Source organism: Harpia harpyja, chromosome 18 (genome assembly GCF_026419915.1).
Source record: "Harpia harpyja isolate bHarHar1 chromosome 18, bHarHar1 primary haplotype, whole genome shotgun sequence".
Taxonomy (NCBI): Eukaryota; Metazoa; Chordata; class Aves; order Accipitriformes; family Accipitridae; genus Harpia; species Harpia harpyja.
In genome coordinates this window covers 3,588,011-3,611,560 of record NC_068957.1, presented here as the reverse complement: position 1 = coordinate 3,611,560, position 23,550 = coordinate 3,588,011, and the positions used below count along the sequence as shown (strand labels likewise).

General features: G+C 43.4%; 1 protein-coding gene across 1 annotated transcript; it reads right to left on the bottom strand.

Moving 5' to 3' along the window:
- Nucleotides 1-690: 690 nt before the first annotated feature.
- On the bottom strand, nt 691-14,265 carry PGK1 (phosphoglycerate kinase 1). Its single transcript, XM_052813629.1, has 11 exons — nt 14,111-14,265; nt 11,694-11,744; nt 10,389-10,544; nt 10,125-10,269; nt 7,923-8,026; nt 7,075-7,194; nt 4,348-4,462; nt 3,867-4,046; nt 3,248-3,425; nt 2,879-2,977; nt 691-1,168 (listed from the first exon to the last, which is right to left on the bottom strand). The coding sequence occupies exons 1-11, from the start codon at nt 14,173-14,175 to the stop codon at nt 1,128-1,130; spliced, it is 1,254 nt and encodes a 417-aa protein (XP_052669589.1). The 5' UTR covers nt 14,176-14,265; the 3' UTR covers nt 691-1,127.
- Nucleotides 14,266-23,550: the final 9,285 nt, after the last annotated feature.

Below are 23,550 nucleotides of genomic sequence, written 5' to 3'. Positions count from 1 at the left end.
ATCTGAGTTTGGAGTAGTCCTGGGTTTGGTTTAGAGCCACCCTGTGCTCACATTTGGATCCTGCAGCAAGCATAGGAGCCAACGCATGACAGTCAAAATGGAAATCCCAACTTCATACATTTGCACCGTGTTGGTGGTCCTCCACTGACGATACTTGCGGTTCTGCAATGTGCTTAAGCCACACGCACAAACCTAATTGTCCAACTATGTGGTTTCACTATGCTAGTTTTAGTGCTTTTAGGACCACAAACTTCAGCAAAGGCACACTGCAGTTCTGTTTGCCTGGGACTCAGTTTTTACCTGCCTGTGTCTTCAAAGTTTCCCCTATATTCAGATTAGATACATTAGTTGCCTACTATGAGGCAGCTCTCTGGATGAGAAACACTTTTAAATTTGTACTTTTTCTACTAGACTTGCACATTCATAATTTCATCTTACTTTATTACTTGATGGCATGGAAGTTTTAACTTAACAGCACATCTGTAGCAATTTACTTCCTTACCAACAAAGTTCACTTTGATGATGACTGGGTGCCTATAGATCCACTGAGCAAAAATAAAAGGATATTTACGAATACTATAATTAGTGCTAAGGAAAGGAAAAATATCTCTGACTCCTTCTGCTAAGAAGAAGATATTTTAATGTAGACCATTCTAAAATTCTGAAAGAAGGACCATATACAAACTGGGAGCACTTTAAATATGTTTATTGAGCAGCTATTACAATCTGCCTCCAAAAAACTGGAGTCCCCTCTTGTTTCTGAACCGTGTCAAGTGATGAAAATGCCTGCTAAGAACATTGAAGCTAAACAGTGCACTCCTTTCTGAGAAACAGACACATCTAACAGGGATTAATCTCTTTGAAAAGGCAAAATATAAATATATACACTCTAAATTCACAACAACAGTTTAAACTCACTACGTTAATTCAAGTGGGATAACAGTGGACAAATCCACATCATGTAAACTGCAGTCGTAAAATATCTCTGCTGTCTTCTCCTCAAACCCTGTCCAGTTTCGGTTTACATTCTGTGATCTGCCTATCGCAGAGTTGAAATACAGAAGCGCTGAAGTGTTGAATCTCAGGGGCTGTGCACAGGACCAGGAAGTGGGGCGATACTCTGTTCTCTACACGTTGCTCAAGGCATCCACACCAGGAAGAACCTTACCTGTTAGCAGTTAAAAAATACCAATAAAGTTAAGAACCCCTCTGCCCTCAAACAACTAAGCTTTACAATTGCAACTGCAACATTTAAACCTACTGCTCTCCCCCCCCCAAAATCAGAAATTATAGGTTAAAAATGGAAGAGCTTGGGTCTACATACACCCCTGTTGACAACTGTGGCTCTTAAGGCATATGGGTTACATTTAAACTGTTCCACACAGTAAATACCTTTTAGGGCTGTAGTGAGTATCCAGAGCGCAGCTGCACTCGTATGTCAGCAGACAGATTCTTAACGTACCGCAGTCATCAATTCTCAATTAACAATAATGGTAAATTTCTATCCAAGTCTCTGCTAGGGTCAGATCCAAACACCCAAGATCTTTTTCCATTAAGTTTGATGGCAAACAGATTTTTGATTTGATCTAGGGAGTTATGGCATACTTTCTTCAATCCCTTGTGGCATGTAAATAGAATTTTGGAGTGTGTGGTGGAAATTTTAAAAATGAATTAAGAAAAAGAAACAAAGCCTCCTACAAGCCTCAAGTCTTTTACTGGGACTAAAACACCCAGGTCTAGATAGTTACGTGCCTCATTCCAACTGATGGAAGCAAGGAATATGCTCATCTTTTGAGTATGAGGGCCCAGATTATTAAAGTGCAATGTTTTCTAAAGCACTTTTAGCTTTTTGTCCTACTTTAATAATGAAGAGAGACCATTCTGGTTTTGCTTTTTTTTTTTTCCAAAAAACCTACCTTCTAATGCTCAAGCTGTGTGGCAGTACTGAATTTTAACACTGTTCACAACTCAATAGTTTGCTGGGTTTTGGGGTTGGGTTTTTTTGCCCTTTTTTTTTTTTTAAATCTTCAGAAGCTTTTCTAATTAGCTAGACTTCCGTTACATTTAAAAGATCACACACACAAACCCACATTTTGGGCCAAAACTTAGGCAAGTTTGTCCTTTTGAATAAATCGGTTGCACAGTGTTTCCTTCTAGCCATCTGCATTCTTTCCCTTTACCATCACTCCCTAGGCAACAGAAACAAAAGCTCTGTCTCGCATATAACTGCTGGAAACTAACAGCTGCAATGCAGTTTATTGCAGTTTCTCTTCTACAGAGAAGTTGACAGCATTAGATAATTTACACATATTGGGAAACAGCTAATTACCAGAGGAAATGAAAACTCATTTAGAGTACAATGTAACTCATTAGAAGAATCCTGCAAATTCTCACCATTTTGAATTCCAAGTACCCTCGTACAGGTTCATAAGTGCTCACTAGAGGGCTCCCCAAAACCAGGGAATTTCAAACAATGCGCTGAAAAGGAGACTTCTGGCAAAAATTCGAGACTATTCTGATGAGATTTCCCTAACAGAAACTGGGCACTTTAAACAGTCTCATTAGCATGTCTCAGGGGATCATCTACAAAAGAGAGCCCGCTCTCAAGGCCGTTTCATTTTCTATTCCAGCATTTTTGCTCTCTGGGAGTGGCAGACTGTGCTGTCTGCAAGACTATTCCATTTTCTTTTCTCTCTTCCTCTAGGAGGACTACAAAAGAGCAATGAGTAGCTCATTGCTCAAAAGCTACGTGCAACTCCACACGGTGGAACAGAAAAGACTTTCATTCTATTGTTGTGCTTTCTTGAAGATCAACACATGGTAGAGCACCCAGAACTACCCGATTTGCTCAAACAAGTTAAGATAAAAGAACAGTTACCCTCTAGCAGTTCCAGGCTGGCGCCACCTCCGGTGCTGACATGGCTAACTTTATCCTCAGTGTTCCACTTTGCACAGCAAGTGGCTGTATCTCCACCACCTGTAGTACAAACAAAACCAATGAGACACTCAAGAAATTCAGATTTTGTTCAGCTTAAGGGTCATAGCCTTGCTACGGGCTGGTCCTGCTCCCAAATACTCAGCATTAGTACATAACAGCAGTTTTTAAAGCCCTATCTCCAAGCTGAAGGACAGATGAAAACATGAGGAAAGAAAAACAATGTGACAAGTATTTTTAACATGGTACTGGCAAGTAGAAGCTTCTTTGTTGCATTTAGAAAGACAAGAACAAACATGTACAACTACTTACCAATAATGGTGATGGTGCCCTTTCCAGTTACTTCCACCACTTTGTCCATCAGGGCTTTGGTTCCTTTGGCAAACTTGTCCCACTCAAAAACACCAACTGGACCATTCCACACAATTTGCTTGGCCCTTCCCACAACTTCAACAAACTTCTTCACACTTTCAGGGCCGCAGTCCAAGCCCTAAGACAAGTAAGAGAAGCCATAGATAAACTTACTGCCAAGCCTCATCTCAAATCACCAACGTCTAGCTGGGATCCTCAGAAGCTTCCCCCTCACCCCCGGATATGAAGCAAGAGTTGCTCTGTATGCACTGAATACTGAGGAACAGAGAAATTTGCCAGCAGCTGCTGTAGTAGGGTGGAGTCTGGTGTGGTATTTATCTTCCTAGTACGAATTAAGTAATTTTTAAATGAAGGTCAGATGCTTCAAGCCTTGGTTAGAAACTTTTGCCAACTCTACTTAAATTCCAGTCAAATAAAAGGGATTTCTACTGCATTCAGATCTGAAGGTTTTAGAAGAATTTTGCTGTTAACAATTACTTTTTCTATTCCTTTAAGAGGTGTCCTTCCCACCCCACTGCTGCCTGTTATTTCTTTTAGTCCCTTGCTTATTAAAACCTACCATCCAGCCAGCAGGAATGCCTGATGCCACTGTGGCTTCCCCAGTCTGTGCATGCTCATCAAATTTGTCTGCAGTGACGAAGTCAACAGGCAGAGTAATCTTCACACCGTTCTTCTCTGCTTTGGCCATGAGGTCCTTAACAATTTTTGATCCCTCTTCATCAAACAGAGAGTTGCCGATCTAGAGAAATTATTTGGGAAAAGGAAGAGAGAGGCATTTGTTTAGCTACTGGTCATTACAGAAGAGAATGGCAGCAGTCAACCAAACTGCTCAGACAGCAATTCTGGAAAGACTGCTTTCTTAAAGCACCTAGCTAGACATAGGTAGTAATCTGGTTTTTGCCAAGTGATTGTCAAGTAACTTCTCAGTGCTCCCTACTCTTGCAGAGAGTGGAGACAGCCATTCTCAATACCAGAATATACAAGGGATATTTTGACCGTATTCTTTACTAGGAGCAGACACAGAATTGCTCTTTTCATACCTCCATGTTGTTGATCACTTTGAGGAAGGTGAATGCCATTCCACCACCAATGATCATCTCATTGACCTTATCCAACATGTTATTGATCAGCTGGATCTTATCCTGAACTTTGGCTCTGGCGAGAGAAAGAAGGAAAAAGAATGAATAACGTAACCACTGCTCAAACTCCTCAGACAGAAATTACTCTGTAGTAATCTTTAGTTAAGACAGCATGAAGCCTCACAAGGACTTCTTGGATCAAAGCAGAATTAACTAACTGCTATTCAGTAATGGCAGTATCATGACTGTGGCATGTCAAGGCCACTCTGAGAGAATGATCCTGTTGGATCCTTTGTTAAGGAGTTGTTGGGAGCGGACAGAAAGGAAATTTGGCAAATTAGCAAGCCAGCATTAAACATCAACTTACAAGAGCATTATTCAGCCCTCCATTTTTTTCCTATTTAAATATAAACTTCGTTTGGCACTTTAGAGCCTGATTTCCCCTGACTGTCCAGCAAGGCAGAGCAGAGATCAGAGCACTGCCATTTACAACCACTGTCCAACCCCAGATCCTCTGTACCAGCTACCATAGGCCCAGCTCCTGTAAACCGTCCAGGTCTGGCACCCCACCACACTCACAGTACAGCTTCAAACTACTAGGGTGACCTGTGATACAGAACTCCCCTGCCCAAAAGCAGATGACTGCTTTCGGTACAAGATACAAACGATAATGGAACAACAATACCAGAAGTATATGGGAATGGCAGAGAAGGCAGCAAATAGACACAAGTCTCTTGTCTTCCCTCTTTAATGCCATGTATGGAATTTTTGCTGTTATCTAAAAGAAAGCTTCATAAGGGACCTTAGGAAACAACCCTGAGCTAAACCTAGGCTGGTACTCAGGAGACTTGCATTATAGTCTTAGTTTGACCATGCCCTCCCTACTTGGTGACATTAGACAAGACCATTTCCTCTTCTTGCTTTAGTTTCCCCATCTCCAAAACAGGGATAATGATACAAATTTCATTAATAAAACACTTTCAGACCTAACCATAAGAAATAGGTATTGCCTCTACAAATCCAACCTTAGTGACCACGGAGAGCTCTGGTGTGAACCAGCCACCAACCCCAGTTTAAGCTGTGAAGTTACTAATGCTGCTACACTGTGGGAACTGAACTGGTAAAGAAGCATTGATAGGATGGAACAGAGCCACAGTAAAACCCTGCGGGGCTCATCTTGCCATGTGCAGTGTCAGGCAAAAAGAGATGTGAAGGTGAATTAGATTTTTGTTTCTTTCCCTTGCTCATACCCTGCTCCTGGCACTGAATTACTTTCCGGCACATGGTCTTTCTTTGCCAACACACTTCATTTCCACTTTACTTGGTAGCACAGTTGTCCTCAGTTCATCTTCTAGGCCCAATTTTGTTATATATAAGCAGTAGCAAACCTGCAGCTGAACCACACGTGGCTTTCAAGTGTGACTTCCCTCTGGTACAATTGAGCAAGAGCTGCTCAATCTGCCGTCCCACCTAGGAACCAGCTGCACCGCCAGCAGAACAGTGGTGCTTTCAAACAGATAAAAGTATTTTCTGGCTCTGAACTGCTCTCAGAGCTCCTCCTGTGACTCACTAAAATGCAGTCAGCATTCATCAGTCCTTGGCCACAAAATGAGTTCAGTATCAAGCTCCTAGACTGGGACATGCTGGTCCCCCTTGTTATGCACCTCCCAAAAAAAAGGTTATTTTGTTCCCACTGGATTTACAACACTTCCAGACTTTACTAATACGCCTGGTATTTTAACATTTTGGCCATCCTAGCTGCTGTTCTAACTCGAACATCTGGTAAGGTAACAAACTTTCCCTTGGTGATATACCTGCAACTTCCATCAAAGGCAATGAGGAGTGCATAGCACTTATTGATGGGTCACCTGCAGCTGTAAACCTTGGAAGGGTACTAATAAAAAGAAAAAAAAGCATTGTTCAGCATAACCGAGGTCATAAAAGAAGTTTAAAATTTTATGTGAGGACTGAATACTACTTCTTAAAAAACACATTTATGGGTACGAAGACCAGGAATAAGCCACATGCTTTATCAAGGACACAGGAACGTTACAGTGTCCCAGCTTTGTGTTACTTAGCAAAGTATTTTAATTCACGTGATGAACTGAAATACACCGTCATAGAACTACAGTGCTAAACTGGGTACACACGTGACAAAAAAACAGCAATGGGAAATTATTTCTACACACAAGCAGTCCCTTGGTTTTGCACCTTCAAGTTGCTTTGCACACTAGCTGCTGTGGAAGAGCGGAGGCCCATCCAGCTACAGTAGGTCACCATTGCATAATGACAGATCGTGTCAATTTACATAGTGCTGAGCCTGCAGGATGCTTGTACTCTGAACCGTGCAGGAAAGGTCACTGACAATGTTTCAGGGCCATCATGTGTATCTAACAGCTCTTTTCGTTCATCTGTACAACAAACTTCTGCGGACTATCTTGATTTGGAGAATGTAAGAGGTCTAGAGATAATGACGAGCAGACCATAACAGTATCATCACAGGAACGGACAAGGTCAGTTAGCTCCTCTCTAACCCACATCTTACAGAGATCTTGGGACTTAGCTACAAATGTGAACTGTAGGTACAGTTAAAAGGAAAGCATTTCTTTGAACCAAGCCAAAATAACTTTTCATTTCTTACAGAGGAGTTAAAGGGAAATACGGAGTCAGTATGTTCTTGAGTCTTACCCTCCAAGAATTGCTAAGAAGGGTCTCTCCGGACTCTCCAGGGCCTTAGCAAAATAATCCAGTTCTTTCTTCATCAGGAAGCCAGCAGCCTTCTGAGGCAGATTGACACCTACCATGGAGCTGCAGAATAAAAGTAAGAGTGAGGAAAGAAAAAATTTTCTATCAGTACAGGTCCAAGCACCCCTGTCTCACAGCATTATAAAGCCAATCCTTTAGTCAGCTGCAGCCATGAGAATAGCTACTACCTGCATGAAAACAAACACAAGGTTTTTGTTTTCCTGGTTTGTTAAGATGGCTGTACACACTTACTTTCCAAGATTGTTTTTGCACAGACATATTGATATGCAAGACATTTATAGTGTTAACTAGTGATCCAAACCACTGAGGGACAAATAAGCATAGCAAGAGCAGAGATGTCTTCCTCCAGTAGCACCAGATTATGAAATCAAGCTCAAAGAGGACCACTAGAGTTTGCAAGTACATATATCTAAACACACTGCATGAGAATAATAAATTTGGAGCTATTAATCTTTTGGAAAAGAGATCTGCTGTAATTGCAGGACAATTTATACATGTCCTAAGCAAGTGATTTTTATATCTTCAAAGCCTATAAAGTCAATTCAAGTCTTAAGAGTCTCAGCTGTCTCCTGTTCCCAGCAGCAAGCTTGAAAGAGCATACACTATTGATAACTACCTCCACTAAACCCATTACTCACAAACAAACACAGCAGAATGATAATGGAATAAACCCAAAAGGAAGTTAAAACTCTTTGGGGGAAAAGCTGTATGTATTTCCATGGCAGACTTCATTCTGCAGTTCTGCCTGTGGAAGGAAAATGGATACACACCTGTGAGCTCGGTGGGCAGTTCCAAAAGCATCATTGACATAGACATCTCCCAGTTTAGAAAGAGAGGCTCTGAAAGCCTCCACTTTTGCAGAATCAGCCTTGATCTAAAAAGAGAAAGAATGGCAAGTTTGTGCTATTGAGGTACAGAGAGTTGATTCTGAAATTAAAGTAGAAATCAGCAATTTGACTTGTAAACCCAAAGCAAAGAAAGGTCAGCTGGAGAAACTCATCAGTCCATTCTGTGGTTCACTGTATTTCATATGCTCTTTCCCAGACCAGTAGGAGCAACAAAAAGGTTTAAATGGTTTAAACTCCACATGAAACTCCCCAGGACTGCTATTACGGGCTTGAGGACTGTTCCCACTTCAAGTTTCTAGTCCATCAGCAGCAGAAATGAACTGCAGCACTACCAACCTTTCAGTTTCTCTTCCCAACAGATTTCCAGTTTTGTGCAGTGAACATAGGTAACACAGAAAGGGTGTGTAGAGACAAGGCAATGCTGAGATGAGACTCATGCTCGCTTCCTGAACAAAGAAAGCGTGGTCTCCAAGTGCCACAGGTAAAAGGATGAGCTCCTGAAGGATTCTTTAGTGACTACATCGAGGATTAACTTAGAAATAGCCTGCACACTACAGCAAGCCACAGTGAAAGCAGCCAACATCAGAAAGCTAGAGATAGGCTTAGCATGTAGTGGGCAAGAACAAATGCATTTCTGTTAAAAGAATTTTCCTCCATCCTCTAAGCATCCTACCAAATCTTGATGGGACGACTCATGTAGTTCAGTTTTCTTTCCCACCATGAAAAGACAGCAGAGCTCACTTTGACAGCAACTGACTGCTCAGGCCTAGTTTACAGCCACTTGCTCTTGAAGAACAGCCCAGACTGGCAGTCAAGCAATCACCTCTCCAAGTGCCTTTCTGCTTTACCAGCTCACCATCCCAAGTGAGGCCTCTGCTAGCACCCAGATGTAACACCACGGGGATGATGGTAGGAAGGTACTCTAATATACGGCAGATGGGTTCAGCACGGCTTTGGGTGCCCTTTTATTCACACAGCCTGAGCAGAAGACAAGCCAAAGGGACTATACAGATTATAGAACAATGCTGTCAACTGCTCCTTCACTTGGTAAATTGCCTGGCTTTACACAAAGAGATTAAGTGCTCCTGTTAAGAACAGTAACATCTGTAAGGAGAACACAAGAGGCTCTGAATGAAGGAACCACTACCACCTGATCTGCTTTGGAAAGCCACAATTTCTAAGCACCAGTTAGTAATATGCAGTCTTGTATTGCATCACTATTTCCATAGCACTGACTTTCACCTCTGTTAGGACAAGAAGCAGGTCTGTCGACAGCACCTCTCCTGTTGTGCTCAACTGCAGTGCATGCTTCTCTATGCATATGCCCAGCTAAATAATCTGAGAATTACAGAAATGCACAAAACCAAGGGATTGTTTCCCAAAGCCACTTAAATTCTTGCCCCACTCTTCTCCCTGCCACCATACTGGCTTTCAGTGGCACACAGTTCTAGTAGTGAATGATCCAGACTTGCTTGATTTCTCATTGCCATCTGCAAAGGCTTACTAGTTCTCTGAGCTATTTTTCTAAGCTACAGGAGTACTGTGTCAGCCCATAAAGGGCACCACATGATGTCAGCATTCCAGTCCACACACTGAATCTGAAAGGAGCCAAGGCCTGCCTAAAGTCAACGGGGTCACCATCGCTAAGAAAAGCAGCTGTCTGGAGCAAGCATTCTTCCTGACCTTCAAGAAAATGTCAGAGGTGCAAGGCAGCCTGGTTCTAGATCACTACTCTTAAGAGCAGACAGGCTTATAAAAGGGTTTGATAACCCCTATGCTGCAGAATGTTTAAACATTATATTAAAACATTACCCAGATGACCAAAAAAGAAGGATCATTCTTATGGCCCCAACAAACTGTCTTCAACAGACCTTGGTTTTTGTTTTAGACATCCCCAAATAAAGTTTAATAAGCAGCAACCAATTTCCTGCACAGCCCTATTTTGCTCCTTTTTCCTTCTTTTACAGACTACACCACCTTCGGCAGCCAACTATCTATGACATCCTTCTGAAAGCAAATTCATAAACAGCATTTTAGACAGGCCGCTGGCTCCTTGTCAATCTGCAGCAAACAAGGTAGTAAGACCAGAGCAGGCATGCACAAAAGCCAGACTTGAAGTTTCACCTTGTTCCCTGAAGCATCCTTCCCTTTCCCCTCTTCTTCTACATGGAATCGGAGGTTCTCCAACAGGATGATGGAGCCAGCTGCAGGATTAGCACAGGCCTTCTCTACCTCAGGACCAACACAATCCTTCAGGAACAAGACCTCCCTGCAAACACAAGATATACACTTGTCATCCCACCAGTGACTCTTCCTTTCAGAAAGGAAAGCATCCAGGTCCACTCACAGAGAGGGCCTGATGCATGCTGGGCTGCTCTTGTACTTCACCTGCCCATGAGTGCTTTAAGCTCCACAGCTACTGGGGCCAAGGAGAACTTTTCAGGCATGGGAACACCATCCGGGCGACCCAGGTGACTCATCAAAACCACAGACTTGGCTCCATGATCCAAGCAGTGCTTGATGGTAGGAACAGCTGCCTTGATTCTGTAATGGCAGAGAAGAAGAAATTAAAAAGGATTCAAGTAGAGTTTACGAGGCAAGCAGACTTAGTGACCACTTACACAAGAGCCCTCAGAGCTGTCCCTCAGAAATTACAAAAGAAATGGAGCACAAGAGCTGGGCAGAACAATTACTTAAGAAGTCCACCCTACCTCTGGTGTTCACAGAGTTCAGCCTACCTCTCATCAAAAGACAGCAGGGCATCACCACCAGTAAGTCTCCGAAAGGGACACTGGGCTTCTTAGCAACCTATCCTTGCTAGAACAAATGTCTAAGAGACTAACCACATCCCACAGAGCACAGCTTTCCCTGCGGAGCTAACCCAGCCTACTCCTCTCCTAGGGACTGTGACAATCCTGAAGCACAGTCCAGAAAGCATCAACAAAATTCTCTGTCCCAGCATGTTTTCATATGTTTCACTGTTATCTTCCATGCCATGTAGGACACGGAAGTAAAATGCATTTTGTAATCTAAATTCTGCTGATTGTTTGTAGCTAAGAAATGCCAGGACACACTTGAACATCGCCGGGCTTCCTGGTTTAGTCTGTGATCCTGAACCAATAAAGAAATGATGGGAACGTTGAGCAGTGAGCGTATGGTGGTGAACAAAACTGGCATCTGCCTGCAAGTGACAGACAAGCAAGACAAAACATCTGATATCACTGTTTCTAAACCCTGTGCCTTTGTATGCTGCACTAGAACAATCATTCTAACATAAGCCAACAAGTTAAAACAACAGCAGGATAACCAGGAGGCAGAAAATCTCCTGGACACTACCAACAAATATAGCAAATTTTCACACACATCCAAAGGGATGTGGTTGTGAAATGGTCATAACACTTCAACAGTATTTAAAGAATGAAGTTTAGGATCTGTATAACTAAATGACTTTTTCTACATGCTTTTCACAGCAGCTACTGTGAGAAGAAGCCTTGTAGTTAGCGTAGCTTGCTAATAGCTACAGGGGTTTTAATTAACAACTGTTGGACCTTCTCTGAGACACCTTTAATATTCTGGTACGAGTAATGACAGCTTAATCATGGTAGTGTTCCAGGTACTGCTAACAAAACTGGGCTAAAATCAGAGCGAAAACAGACTTTGGGCCTTCCATCTGGAATGGAAATTATGGCTCACCTTTGATTGTTGGTTATTTTGTGATCCTTCATTGGAACATTGAAGTCAACCCTAAAAAAAAAACAGAAATGAAATTAAATACTCAACAAATTTCTTTGTAAAAGAGTGAGGGAACCTGCCAGTAAAGGCTCTGGCTAGAAAAGCAATGTTACAATTAGAGTAAGATTTTTAGCTCTGCCTTGTACACAAGTTCCATTTTGAAATCAGTATATTATTAGCCATTTCTGCTTGTAATAACAGAACACAAATGGAGAACAAACATCTGCTAGAATGACTTAGTAAAGCTACGCCACCACTATATCCTAATGCTCACGACCACAGTAGCAATGATGCTGAAGCAGGAAATAAAACGGAGATTGAACAAGCTCCCCACAACCTTCTCATTTTAAACAACATGCTCTCAGATCACCGACTAGGAGCTTCCAAGGGAAATGAAATAAATAATGAGAATGACATTATGTTCTCTAATGAGGCCTTTAAAATACTTGGTTGGACTACTGTGGCAAGCAGGCAGGCTCAAGGAAGCTGTCCAGTTATCGCCTACAAATTCGAATTTCTGTTCTCTAAAGCTCAAGTCTCTCTGCAGCTGAGTGCTGTGGCTTATCACATTCCCCCTGGAAGACCTGGTGTGGATCTAGAGGTAACTTCCCTACTGTACCAGACGAAAGGATGGAAGGGAGGAGTTTCATCAGCCATTTCTCACTAGCATACCTTGTGCCCATGTGCTGACTAGCAGCAGCAGGAAGCTGCGTTGCGTAACAGCGAAGGCAGAAATTACTCACAGCTATGGGAGGGAAGGGAACATCTAACTGGCTGTAACAGCATATCAGAATGGGGAAAGTGAAATACGGTGTTACAGTTTACCCTTCATCATTCTGTATCTATATTGAAGAGCAACAAAATTCGGGAAGTTGCTTGAATTCTCTTGCAGCCTGCTCAGCACGAGAAACAGATGGAAAGAACAACAAAAGCTGCCAGCAAAACAGGAGTAGCTGAGCAGAAAGAAATTGAACTGGCAGCCCCACAGTACAGCGGACTAATTCTAAAAAGGGGAAAGAAAAGCACCATTACCGTGCTATTGTTCTAAAATGAGAGAATAAAAGAATAGTTTGCTTTACAGAGCCATCAGAGCTACAAAAGAAAGACCCAGCTCACCAGTTCTTCCCCACTGCAGACAACTGAAATCTGAGCTCCCCTTGAACCCCTTCTCCTCCCCATTCCCAACTTCTCTTGAAGCTTTGGCATTAGGACTGGAAGATAAGCAGGTTATGAGTATGCCAAAATGATAATGAATATAAGAAGAAAAAAGAGGTATCCATTTTAGTAGTACTGAGAGCACGTGGTGACTCTCTTCGGAGAAATGAGGTGCAGGCAGGAAACACAAAGATTGGCACGTCATCTGCTGTTTCACTCAGTTTTAGTAGCGCGCTCAGAATTGCACAGACAGGTATGTGCATTAACTATCAGACTAAGAGCTGGCTAACCCATCCTCTGCCGATGCAAGACTGTTCTCTGTAACACAACTCAGAAAAGGAAAAAACAGTCAGATAGCAAAAAAAAAAAAAATCAGTTGTTGCAGAGATAAAAAGATCTTTTGTTGTATCAGATTTAGGAAGTGTATGCAAATTCTGAGCTAGCTTCTTCAATACTCATTACGGGCAGCTAGCTTCTGGTAATCAAATTTCTAGGGAACTACTTCAAAATGAGATGACAGAGACAAGATAAAAAGAGCAAGTTGTCTGACACAGACTACAGGAAGAGAAGTTACAATTTTGTTATACCTGCCTACTCACTGAGCAAGGCAAGAGACATGTAGTAGTCACATTATGGTGACCTTGGACAAAGAATCCCACAATAAGAGTATTTTGAGCAGGACATATTACGATATACCTCAGTGCCCTTATCTCCCACTATCTGGCAGCAATTCCAACATTAGGCTTTCAGCAGGCCTTGATGTTTTATAAATAAGCTATGAATTTCTATTTTAGGGTTTTACACCAGGGCGCGCTGAATACCTGCGACTCAACTCTCGTTGCAAAAAGCAGAATTGTTATTTTAATTGGGTAGCTGGCCAGAGCCTCGTTTTCACTTTTTTATTGCGACACTTTTTGGATTTGCAGGACGGAAAAAGGGAACCGGGGAATAAACTTTTTTTTTGTAGCGCTCCCGAATAAACCCACGACGGACTAGCTAGTTTTCCCCTCAAACAGCCTGCGGATGATGACACCGAGGCAGAGCTCCTGCGGTTGCGGCGCACACACATCCACCCCCCCGCGGCTTCCCGCCCTCCTCGCGGGGCCCGGCCGGCGCCGAGGGCCGCCCCCGGGACAAGGCCGCCGCCGCCGCCGGGCCGGGCCGGGCCGTTCCTCCCCTCCCCTCCCGGCGGGAAGGCGTGCGGCGGGCCCCAGCTCCCTCACCTCATGACGACCCTCTTGCCCTTCACGTCCACCTTGTCGAGGGTGAGCTTGTTGGAGAGAGACATGTTCGCTCCCGGCCCGATCCCGCCTGCAACCCCGCACCGATCCGATCCGCTCCGCCGCCGCCCGCCTTCTGCCGCAGCGACCGCCAGCGCCGCCGGCACCCAACCCGCCCCGCCCCCGCCCGTCAACCATTGGACCGCACTACCCGCCGCGCGTCGCTACTGGTCGAGCCCCCTGCCCGTCCGTAGACTGCCCGCCCCCGCGGGAGGCCGGGCTGCGGCGGGAGGCCCGGTCACGTCCCGCACGCAGCCGGCCGCCGCCTCTGTGGCGTTTGGGCAGGGACGGGTCTGTCCTTGAGGAAGGCGGCCGGGGTCCCGGGAGGCAGTCGGAGATCCAGCCGCGAATTTAAAAATGTATTTGGCCGGAGAATTAAAAACAGACCTGCTTTTTTCAGGAAAACAAAGCACGGCAGTTCGTGGCGGTAACAAACCTGCCTGCTCTCACAGCAACGTTACTTCTCCCAGCTTCTGGAAACAACCGGCCGTTCCGTGTCCTCAAGTACTCGATCAGATGTCGCTGAAGTGAATCCTCGTGCATTTCCAACCTCGGCACACCCAAATTAATTAAGAGTTCTGGCTCTTATTTGGGGGTGAGCCGAGCACGTGTCGGTCAGTGGGAATCCTTCAAGTGAAGGACAGACACCGGCACGGCCGATGCGTGGGTCTGCTGTAGGCCTGGCCTCTCAACTAAGAGAACAAGACAAAACCCAGGATGTTTTTAAATGACCTAGATAGGCGAATACTTTTCAAGACAACTGGGAAAATCAGCCATTTAAAGGGAGACACTTTCCAGAGGTACGGTTTGCGTGGGCGGTCAGAAAATTGCATAGCCCGACGTATGTAAGCGTATGTGTGTAGTCTGTAATGTAATGGGACGTATGAGAAAGGAGCTCATGGTCTTTTGACTTTCACCCATAGGACATCTAGGCCTTTCTGTCTGCTGGCAGGTTGATTTTTTTGCCACACTCGCTAAATACACAGACACTGCTGAGAGAATCGTGATGGCAAGCTGAGTGCCTGACAAAATCAGTTCTTTGCTGACAGAAAGGCCAAACTCAGAGGAACAGCCTACAACAGGCAAGGAAAGTGCAGACGAAACAAGAAAACAAGTGTGCACTGACGAGAAACAAAATACAAAGATACGTAGAGAGTCAAACTAATGCGTTGCTCACGCATCGATGAAAACATCCAGCCTGCGTGGGCTCTGGGGCAGAAGAGCGGGAGCCTCCTGCTGCAAGACTTGTCAGAAGGCTTGGACAAGCCTGGGTGGGCCTCCAAGATGGGATAGAGACATCTCTTCACCCAAGTTACATGGCAAACCCAACAGAACTAAAATCTGAAATAACACAAGTGGGAACAAACTAGTAGGAACAAACTAGTAGGTGATGTGAAATCCCTTGGTAGGTGGTCACCTATTAGGATGGAGAAGACCAGACCTCAGTTTATCAGTGTGTGTCACTGTAGTTTATCATCTCTGTAGCTATAAATCATACAATCAGGGTTCAAATTAAATTAGGTCCGGTAATGGTCTCAATATTGACTGCAGAGTAAATCTGGAGTGTATCCAAGGGTCCCTCCTGCAAATTAGTAAACCAGCCCTGAACTTGCAATAGCCAGCAGGGTCCTTGTAAACCAGAGGACCTGGACAGCACTCGCAGTATCACCAGTGGGCAGGGACATCGGGAACTGCCGATGCTAATACAACATTCACCAAGGCCCAAGAGTCAAATCCTAAATTGGTCCTGAATCCACCCTTCCCAGCGTCTGGGAGGGCTCCATTTTTGGATCCTCTTCCAGGGTTTGTTCAGCAAAAGAGCTGTCTCTGGAGTGGGGGATCGCCCACACACAAGCAGGAGTGCTAAGAGCCGCTTTTACCTGCAGAGCCTGAAGCACAACCGACAGCAGGTGAACAAATGCTCGCGTTAAAGGGACTCTGGGTAAGAAGGTAAGGAACAGGTACTCCAGATCCACAGGAGCTGCAACTATTTAACTGTTCTGAAATTACTCTATTTCCTTCTCCCTGTTCTACTTTGTGCTGTACTGCTTTCTTCAAAGGCAACGGTTAAATTCCTTGACGCTGACTCAGAAAGGAAGGCTCCTTTCAGCTGCAGTCCACAACAGCATCCTTGCAGCACCTATTACTTTCCCCAGTAAATGGATTCATTCATTAGTACAAGGCTTTATTTTTAAAAGGCTTGCATGCCACCTCCTAGGGGTAAAAAAGTATGGAGGAGAAATGTCACGGTGGGTGGCATGAACACAGTAACTTGAGCATCCACAATAATGTAAAATGGAAGACAGCTACATACCACAGCTGCCTGAGGAGAGGGGACAGATTTGCTAATCCCCAGTTAGAAAAGTGCATTCAGGAATAAAGGACTAAGTAAGCCATAAATAAAAATAAATACATAAAAATGGCCAAGAACACTCTACTCGATAGGACTAACTCCACTACAACTATATACATCTAATAGGCTACCGGAGTATTGTATAAGAAGTGTGTAGTCACCTGAAATTAGCAGCTTAGTGCAGTTATAAGGATCTATTGTTTAGGGCAGAACTGCAGCCATAATTCATAAGGTGTACTCTGGTTCTATGCTTGCTTGCTTTTTCTCCTTTTTTTGGTGAAGAACATGAGGTAGGGGAATAGGGAGGAAGTCACACGAGAACTGGCGGTGCCAGTATGTAATTCCAGATGGGATATGGCCAGGTCACCAGAATCTGTGCATTATAAAGAAGTTACAGAGAAAGGGGAAGTATTACAGACACGTGTTTGAGGCTCAAAGCTCATTTCCACACTTGAGTCACCTTTCTGTCCTTCTCTCCTGTTGTGAAATATTTAGGATATACTGCAAATATTTAAAGAAAAAAGCCCATGCAAACAGTTCAAAACCTGTACTTTTAAATTAACCAGTACAACAAAGCCAGGAGGGCAAAGGTCTGGTAGTGAAAAAACCAAGGATCTGGTGTTAGACCTGTGACCATCCTAGAAAGTGATTTTTAGGAATACAGAACAGAAGCTGTACTTTAGATTGACATAGCCGTTGCCTGTGTGATCCTGCCTGCTTTGTTTAACCAAAAGGAATGGGATTGTGGCAAGTTCAGACAGATCACTGGCTTTGGTGCACTGGCCTGCATATTTATATGAATCAAACTGAAGGGCTGCGGCTTGGAGACCAGTAATATGCATCTTCATCTATATTGCATGATCCAGTCTCCAGAAACTTTCTGTTTTTATAACCACCCTCTGCATTTTAAGCTTCCACTTAAAACAGGCTTCAGCACAAGTTCTTAAGTTTTCTTTTCTGCTTGCAGTAGTGCAATATTCAAGCACAGGTATCTTGTAGGAAAGAGAGCATTCTTGAGAGAGAGAAACAGGAAAAGTTCAGGAATGAGACTGCGAAATAGCCTTTTTTTTTTTCCCCAGATGCTGGTTCTCAACCTTATATACCTAGATTTCAGATAGAGTATCACTGAATGAGTGCAGAGCAAGAGCATTTATATTAAAAGGCTTTTACACATGTATCATGTATTTCACTATGGGGTTTTAATGCCACAGTTTAAAAAGAAGATTTTTTTTTTTTAAATTTATTATTTAAAACCTATTGGATTGATCTGTAATACAGATTTTCTTGGATAATCAAAGCTGATGGTGTTTGGGGCACATATTTTGATATTCAATATAAATATCAGACATACTCCCCTCATCAATCTTAACTGCACATTTATCTATTTTAATGCAATCAGCTCCTGTCTTTTGCTTTAGACCTTTAATACTGCCTACTTAAAAAAATGGGTAACAAATTAGTCTAACGAGAATCACCAACTAACAAAAAGACAAATCCCCAGTTACAGCCTGCCAATAGATTTGCCATTGAACTGTGCGCTCAGCAAATAGAATAAGCCAGAGGTGAGAGCGGTTTGGGGCATCTGCCCTCCCAGCATCCCCGCTCCTTGTGAAGCGGATGCCATTTCTGGAGTTTTTAAGAAACAGGGCCCTCTAGGGGAAAGTGGGCAAGAACTCACTGGGAAATGTTAACGCTCTACCAGTATTTCTCCCTGCTTTCACCGTTCCTGCAAGGTGCAATGGAATTTTTAAAATTTTTTTCCTGCCTCTCAGCAAGAAAATTCCTCCCCAGAACTATGCCAGGTGGTCTTTCTATGGACTTTCTCGATTTCAAGTTACTTGATCCACTCACAGGCTTTCCACTTTATCGTGTTTAGTTCTTCAACTGCGCTTATTTTAAACTTTGGAACTTACAAGTCTGCTTTGTTAATTTGTAATTCGCTCAGTTCCCAAACCGCTGAGCACTGAAGGAATAAGCAGATCTTGTCTTTTTCTGTTTCTCTCATACCTCCTTAATGAGGGCAATTTCTCAGAGCACAAACCAAAGTTCGGGTGCTCTGGGGTAGGCAGGCTGCGGAGGTGACACCCCACCGGAAAGCCGTCCCAGCATCAAGTAAAAGGAGACAGGAGGAAGCACCGACTTGGTTCCACTCAGCTTTTGTCTTCTGAAACTATCAATGGGAAGAAACTCCCCGGAGAGCTCTGCTGCTTGTGCAGATCAGGCCTTCTGGACAAAGACGTCATCGTTATTTTCAGGCTATTCTGCATTCACCATGGATGTCTACGAAGTTCACCTCTGTAGGTGACTGTACCTACTTTGAACTCGAGCATTTTACAGCAGGGAACGCTTGTTTACCTACTCTATAAATTATCAGCAAGCTGTGCCTCTGTGGAATTAGCAAAGACTTAGAAGTAGAGAAATTACAAGGGATTTGTTACTCTGTGCATGCACAAGGTTTGCTTTTGCCTTTTTATCCTAAATAAAAGGTGGAGTTATGGCCTGGCAAACTTCTCTGCCCTTCACGGCGAGGCAGGGCCTCTGACTCCACATGTGATCATAAAGCACTCACGGCACTGTGAGCATTATCAGGTAGGGGCAATGGAATTTAAAGACAAATTAGGCAAAAATATTAAGATTTATACCCACAAACTGACTACTGCTCTGAAGATTAAAGTTTATGTGAACACAAATCCCACATGTTCTCACCAGCTCTAGCTTTGTTTTTTGTAATCCTTCCCAGCTCTTCCTTTCAATGATCTATTGGGATACGGAGTTTGAGTAGCCAGTCTGGCACTGTGGAAAAAACTGCCTGGAAGCACGGGCAAAATTCTAAGCTTCTAGCACTGCTGTAGCCAGAGAATAAATATGTATGTCTCCTGGCTGCTTCCATCACCCGCCTAACGTCAGCAAGTTGGCAAATGGTTATATGTCATCTCATTTCTAACATTAGCAGAGAATGAAGGGCTTCAGGTCTGTCCAAGTATAAAATTGGATGGGGGGTTAAATTGAAAATGCTGAAGAATCCTGCTCTATACACACTGTCTCCTTTTTCTTGCATCTCAGCATGTATGTGTACAGCTGTCAAACTCTCCTTAAGAAATTAATTTTAGAGATGTGTTCAATGGGATAAAAAAAAAAAAAATCTTAACTCTTCAGCAGTTTTCATTCATGACCTAGTAGACATAATACAAATTCACAGCTACTACTTAAATTATCGAGTCAACTGGAAAAAAAAAATAAAACAACCCCAACATTGCTAGTAGCACAGCTCTGGTATCAAGACAGATGCTGAATTTCAAATCAAAGCCTGACATTTTGGGCTTGTCAAACTGTTCTGCAGAGATGCTTTCTAAAAATGTTACTTAAAAAAGAAAGAAGAAAAAAAAAGCACCTTAAAAGATGATAATGTAGCCATACTAAAACAAAAGGATCTAGGGAGTGGTTAAAAACAAAAAACAACAACAAAAAAATCTATGCAAGAACTGTGCGCTGGTAAAATGGATGCCATCAAGCCTGAAAACATGTTTTCAGGCAGCAGCTGCAGAAGCTCCAATATTAACCAGTGGAGTACCTGGCTATGGTAGGCTGCTGGAATATAGTATTTCTGTCTGGCATTACAGAAGCAAGAAAGTAAGTTTTAGAATAACATTAACCCTATCATTACCTACTATATCATTTTCCATCAGAGACCTAGAAGCTAGTGTTTGTTCCACTGATTTCATACAGGGTAAAATGAACCTGTATTTGATCCAAATAGTTTAACCTGTTTTGTTCCCCTCCACCCAACAAAAGAGTAACATTGAATGTGAGAGCTCTGCTCACCACTCTCACAGGTGCTCGCTGCCACCAAGGGACGAGACAGGTGAGAGGCTGCTGTAGTCAACACCTGTATGAGCTAACGTAAAACTGAAATCAGTGGTTTGCAACAGAATTTACTCTGTGACAACAGTTTTCACTTTGGAAACATCATTGACTTGTCAGATTTCAGGGAAGGAGAGGCATTTCCAAATTCCAGGACAGTCTTAATTTCTAATTCTTTATCTATTAAACTTGGTGTTACTCGAATCACAGATGATATATATTGGCCAGATGAACACAGATATTTTTGTGTCACAGCTTGTTCCAAAGAACATTTGACACAGGATTTGGGGACTCCTGGCTACTTAACGAGCACCTGAGTTTTTGGGGTTGGTTGGTTGTTTTTTAAAATACAGTTTATTATAAATAAGATGTTTCAATGAATCCAGATCAGGGTTCTCCAGATTAATTGGTGATCTCCCCTGAAACTATGGAGCCTTCAACTGAGATAATCTTAAAATCCAGATGTGTTAATCTGGTGAGTTTTCTGTTCAGAGAGGTTGTGCAGCTTCACATCAGGGTAATTTACTTGACTCAGGTATTGCTCTTGCCAAGATGCCAGAATCGGGGAAGTACAGCCTATAAGAGAAATGCTATTGAGTGTTAGACAAGAGACTTTCAATTATGGAAGATATTTAACGCCACCAGTGACATCAGATAATTTGGAGATATGGCTGTGTTCCGTGCAGCAGGTATAAAGGCCTGGTTTGCTGATGTGCAATACCTTCCCGTGACACCGCAGCTAGGTTGGCCAGGCTGGATTGACTCACGAAAATGAGCTGTTTTCTATGAGATTCAAACGAGAAAAGATTTTCCAGATCTCACAATACACTTTCACTGATATAGCCTATTTTATTCCATTTTAGCCTTGTGACTATAAAGCTGCTGAAAAACAAAAGGTGCTAGAAAACAAATGTTTGATCTTATCCTAACTGAGGCTGAGATGTATTTTGTACCTTGGGAGACGCGCTATGGCTTTACTCAAACTTCCCTTATGCAGGTTACATGGCAAGTATTGTATCCATCCTGCGCACAGTGACAGGAGCCGGCAGCTGCAGACCGAGGTGTTTTTGATCCGCTTCACTAAACAATCTGCTGCAAAGCTGTAGCTGGATATATATGCAAAAAAATTTTCTAGTGGATTTTTTTTTTTTTTTTAAATTCAATCATAGCTAAAATAGGCTGTTCAATTTGAAAGGAGAAGGTTCACACACTCTCTTAACCCAAAATAACTAAAGGCCTAAATTAAACAAACCTAAATGTTTTGGTTACTATTTCTGGGCAACAAGCCTGTATTTTCAAAACCACAGGTGCTAAAAAACTGTAGGTTTCCACACCTGTTGGGGCATATTAGGCCAATAAGAGTCAGTCCAAGATGATGAAATTACAGGTTTGTCTTAATTGAAAGCAAAATTCTTCATCTTGGAAAGACTTGATGCAAACTTAAATCTTGTACACAACAGCAGAGCTAGAGAAGACAGACTCATTCTGCCTAAAATTAGCGGTCACTAAGCACGTCTGTACAGCCCAGGGGATCTCCCATGCCTCGCTCGTTTATAGCTAGCCTCAGATATTCACCTCCCAGTTCACACTCCCCAGCCGTGCGGTCTCGTGGACTCCTCTCCCAGCCTGCTCCCCAGCGCAGCAGGATCTGCCCATCCCGCGCCGGCCAAGCAGTGAGTCGTCCCCGTCACTGAAGGAGGAGACGCAAGGGGAGGTCTCCATCACGCAGCATCACGCTAAAAACCTCTGCACGGTCTCCAGGTGAGACCAATTCAGCGCTAGGCAGAGATGAGCTGAGGTGCCAGGGAGAAAGCAGGTCTTTGCAGGACCCTAGCCCGAGCAATCCAGAAAAATAAAAAAGGAACTCTTCTTCTGGCCATATAATAAAAACAGCACCACAAAATTCCAGAAGCCAGCCTGGCCAATCTACCTGCAAGCAGGCATAAGGCACAGTGGAGAGGCAGCCTGGCAAACACAGCGAATAAGAAGTCTTTTGGACAGAGCAGGGCTTTTTTTGGCTTTGGGTTTTTTTAATTAAAGTAAGAAAAAAGGTTCAAAGAAGTACTGGAGCATCCAGTCATTGTTTACTTAACACACTTAACAGATGTTTCTAGAAAAAACTCAAAAATGTAACACCTGTTCAGGCTTCACACCTTTTTTCTATCCTGACAAACTGAAGGCAGAAAGGCTGGCAGGACCTCTGCTAACAAGGTCAGCTGGGGAGCCGAGAAGGGGATCTTCTCCTTCTGTTACCGCTCCTCATTGCTTCAAACACCATTCAGACTAGCACCTAGGCTTTGGCAAGAGATTTGTGCTAGATTTTGATCCAAATGATCATTTTGGGGATGGGAGCCCGGCCACCTCCATGAGAGGAATGGAGGAGCACTCATATGGAATTTTCCCCACCGCTGCACGCTTGACACTTTTCTTTGGGAGACGGAGTGACTGCATAAACCGCTGTGCTTCAGCCAGACTCTTCTCAGTAAAGCCCAGTGAAAGAACAAGAGGCAATGGGCACAAATTCAAACACAGGAAATTTCATCCTAACATAACACTTTTTTTACTGTGAGGGTGTGACCACTGGGACTGACTGCCCAAAGAGGTTGTGGAGAGAGTAAAAATCTCAGTCCTGGGCAACCAGCTCTAGCTCACCTGCTTTGACAGGTTTCGACTACGTGACCTCCAGCAGCCTCTTCCAGCCTCAGCTACTCCATGAGTCTGTAATACAGCAACGCTTTTTACATAATGATTATTCCACAATTTCCCAACTTTCACTAATACCACTTGCCAACAGCCCTACAGTTTCGTGTAGGCTGAACGTCTTGCTCAAGGACACGCAGTTTAGCAGAGCTGGAAACATACGTAAGAAACCCTGATCCTCAGCCTTTTGCCGAACAAGCAAAAAGCAACAGTGCTTCACCTTTCCCATTTCACCCAGAGCACTCTTACTTGGGGAAGATGAGCCATGGAAGCTGCTTTCAGAACCTCGGTCCTGTACGGGCACATTTCAACCTCCTGCAGGGCAATCCAACATCATCACCTCCCCGAGGTGCCGTGTTTGGCCTTTTAATTGAACAGTGCGGAGGAAGGAACGGGGAGAAATTTTGCACAGCTTGCAGTAAAATTTGTTAAGTCAGCAAAAGAAATACTTACAGGAGATCACAGAACA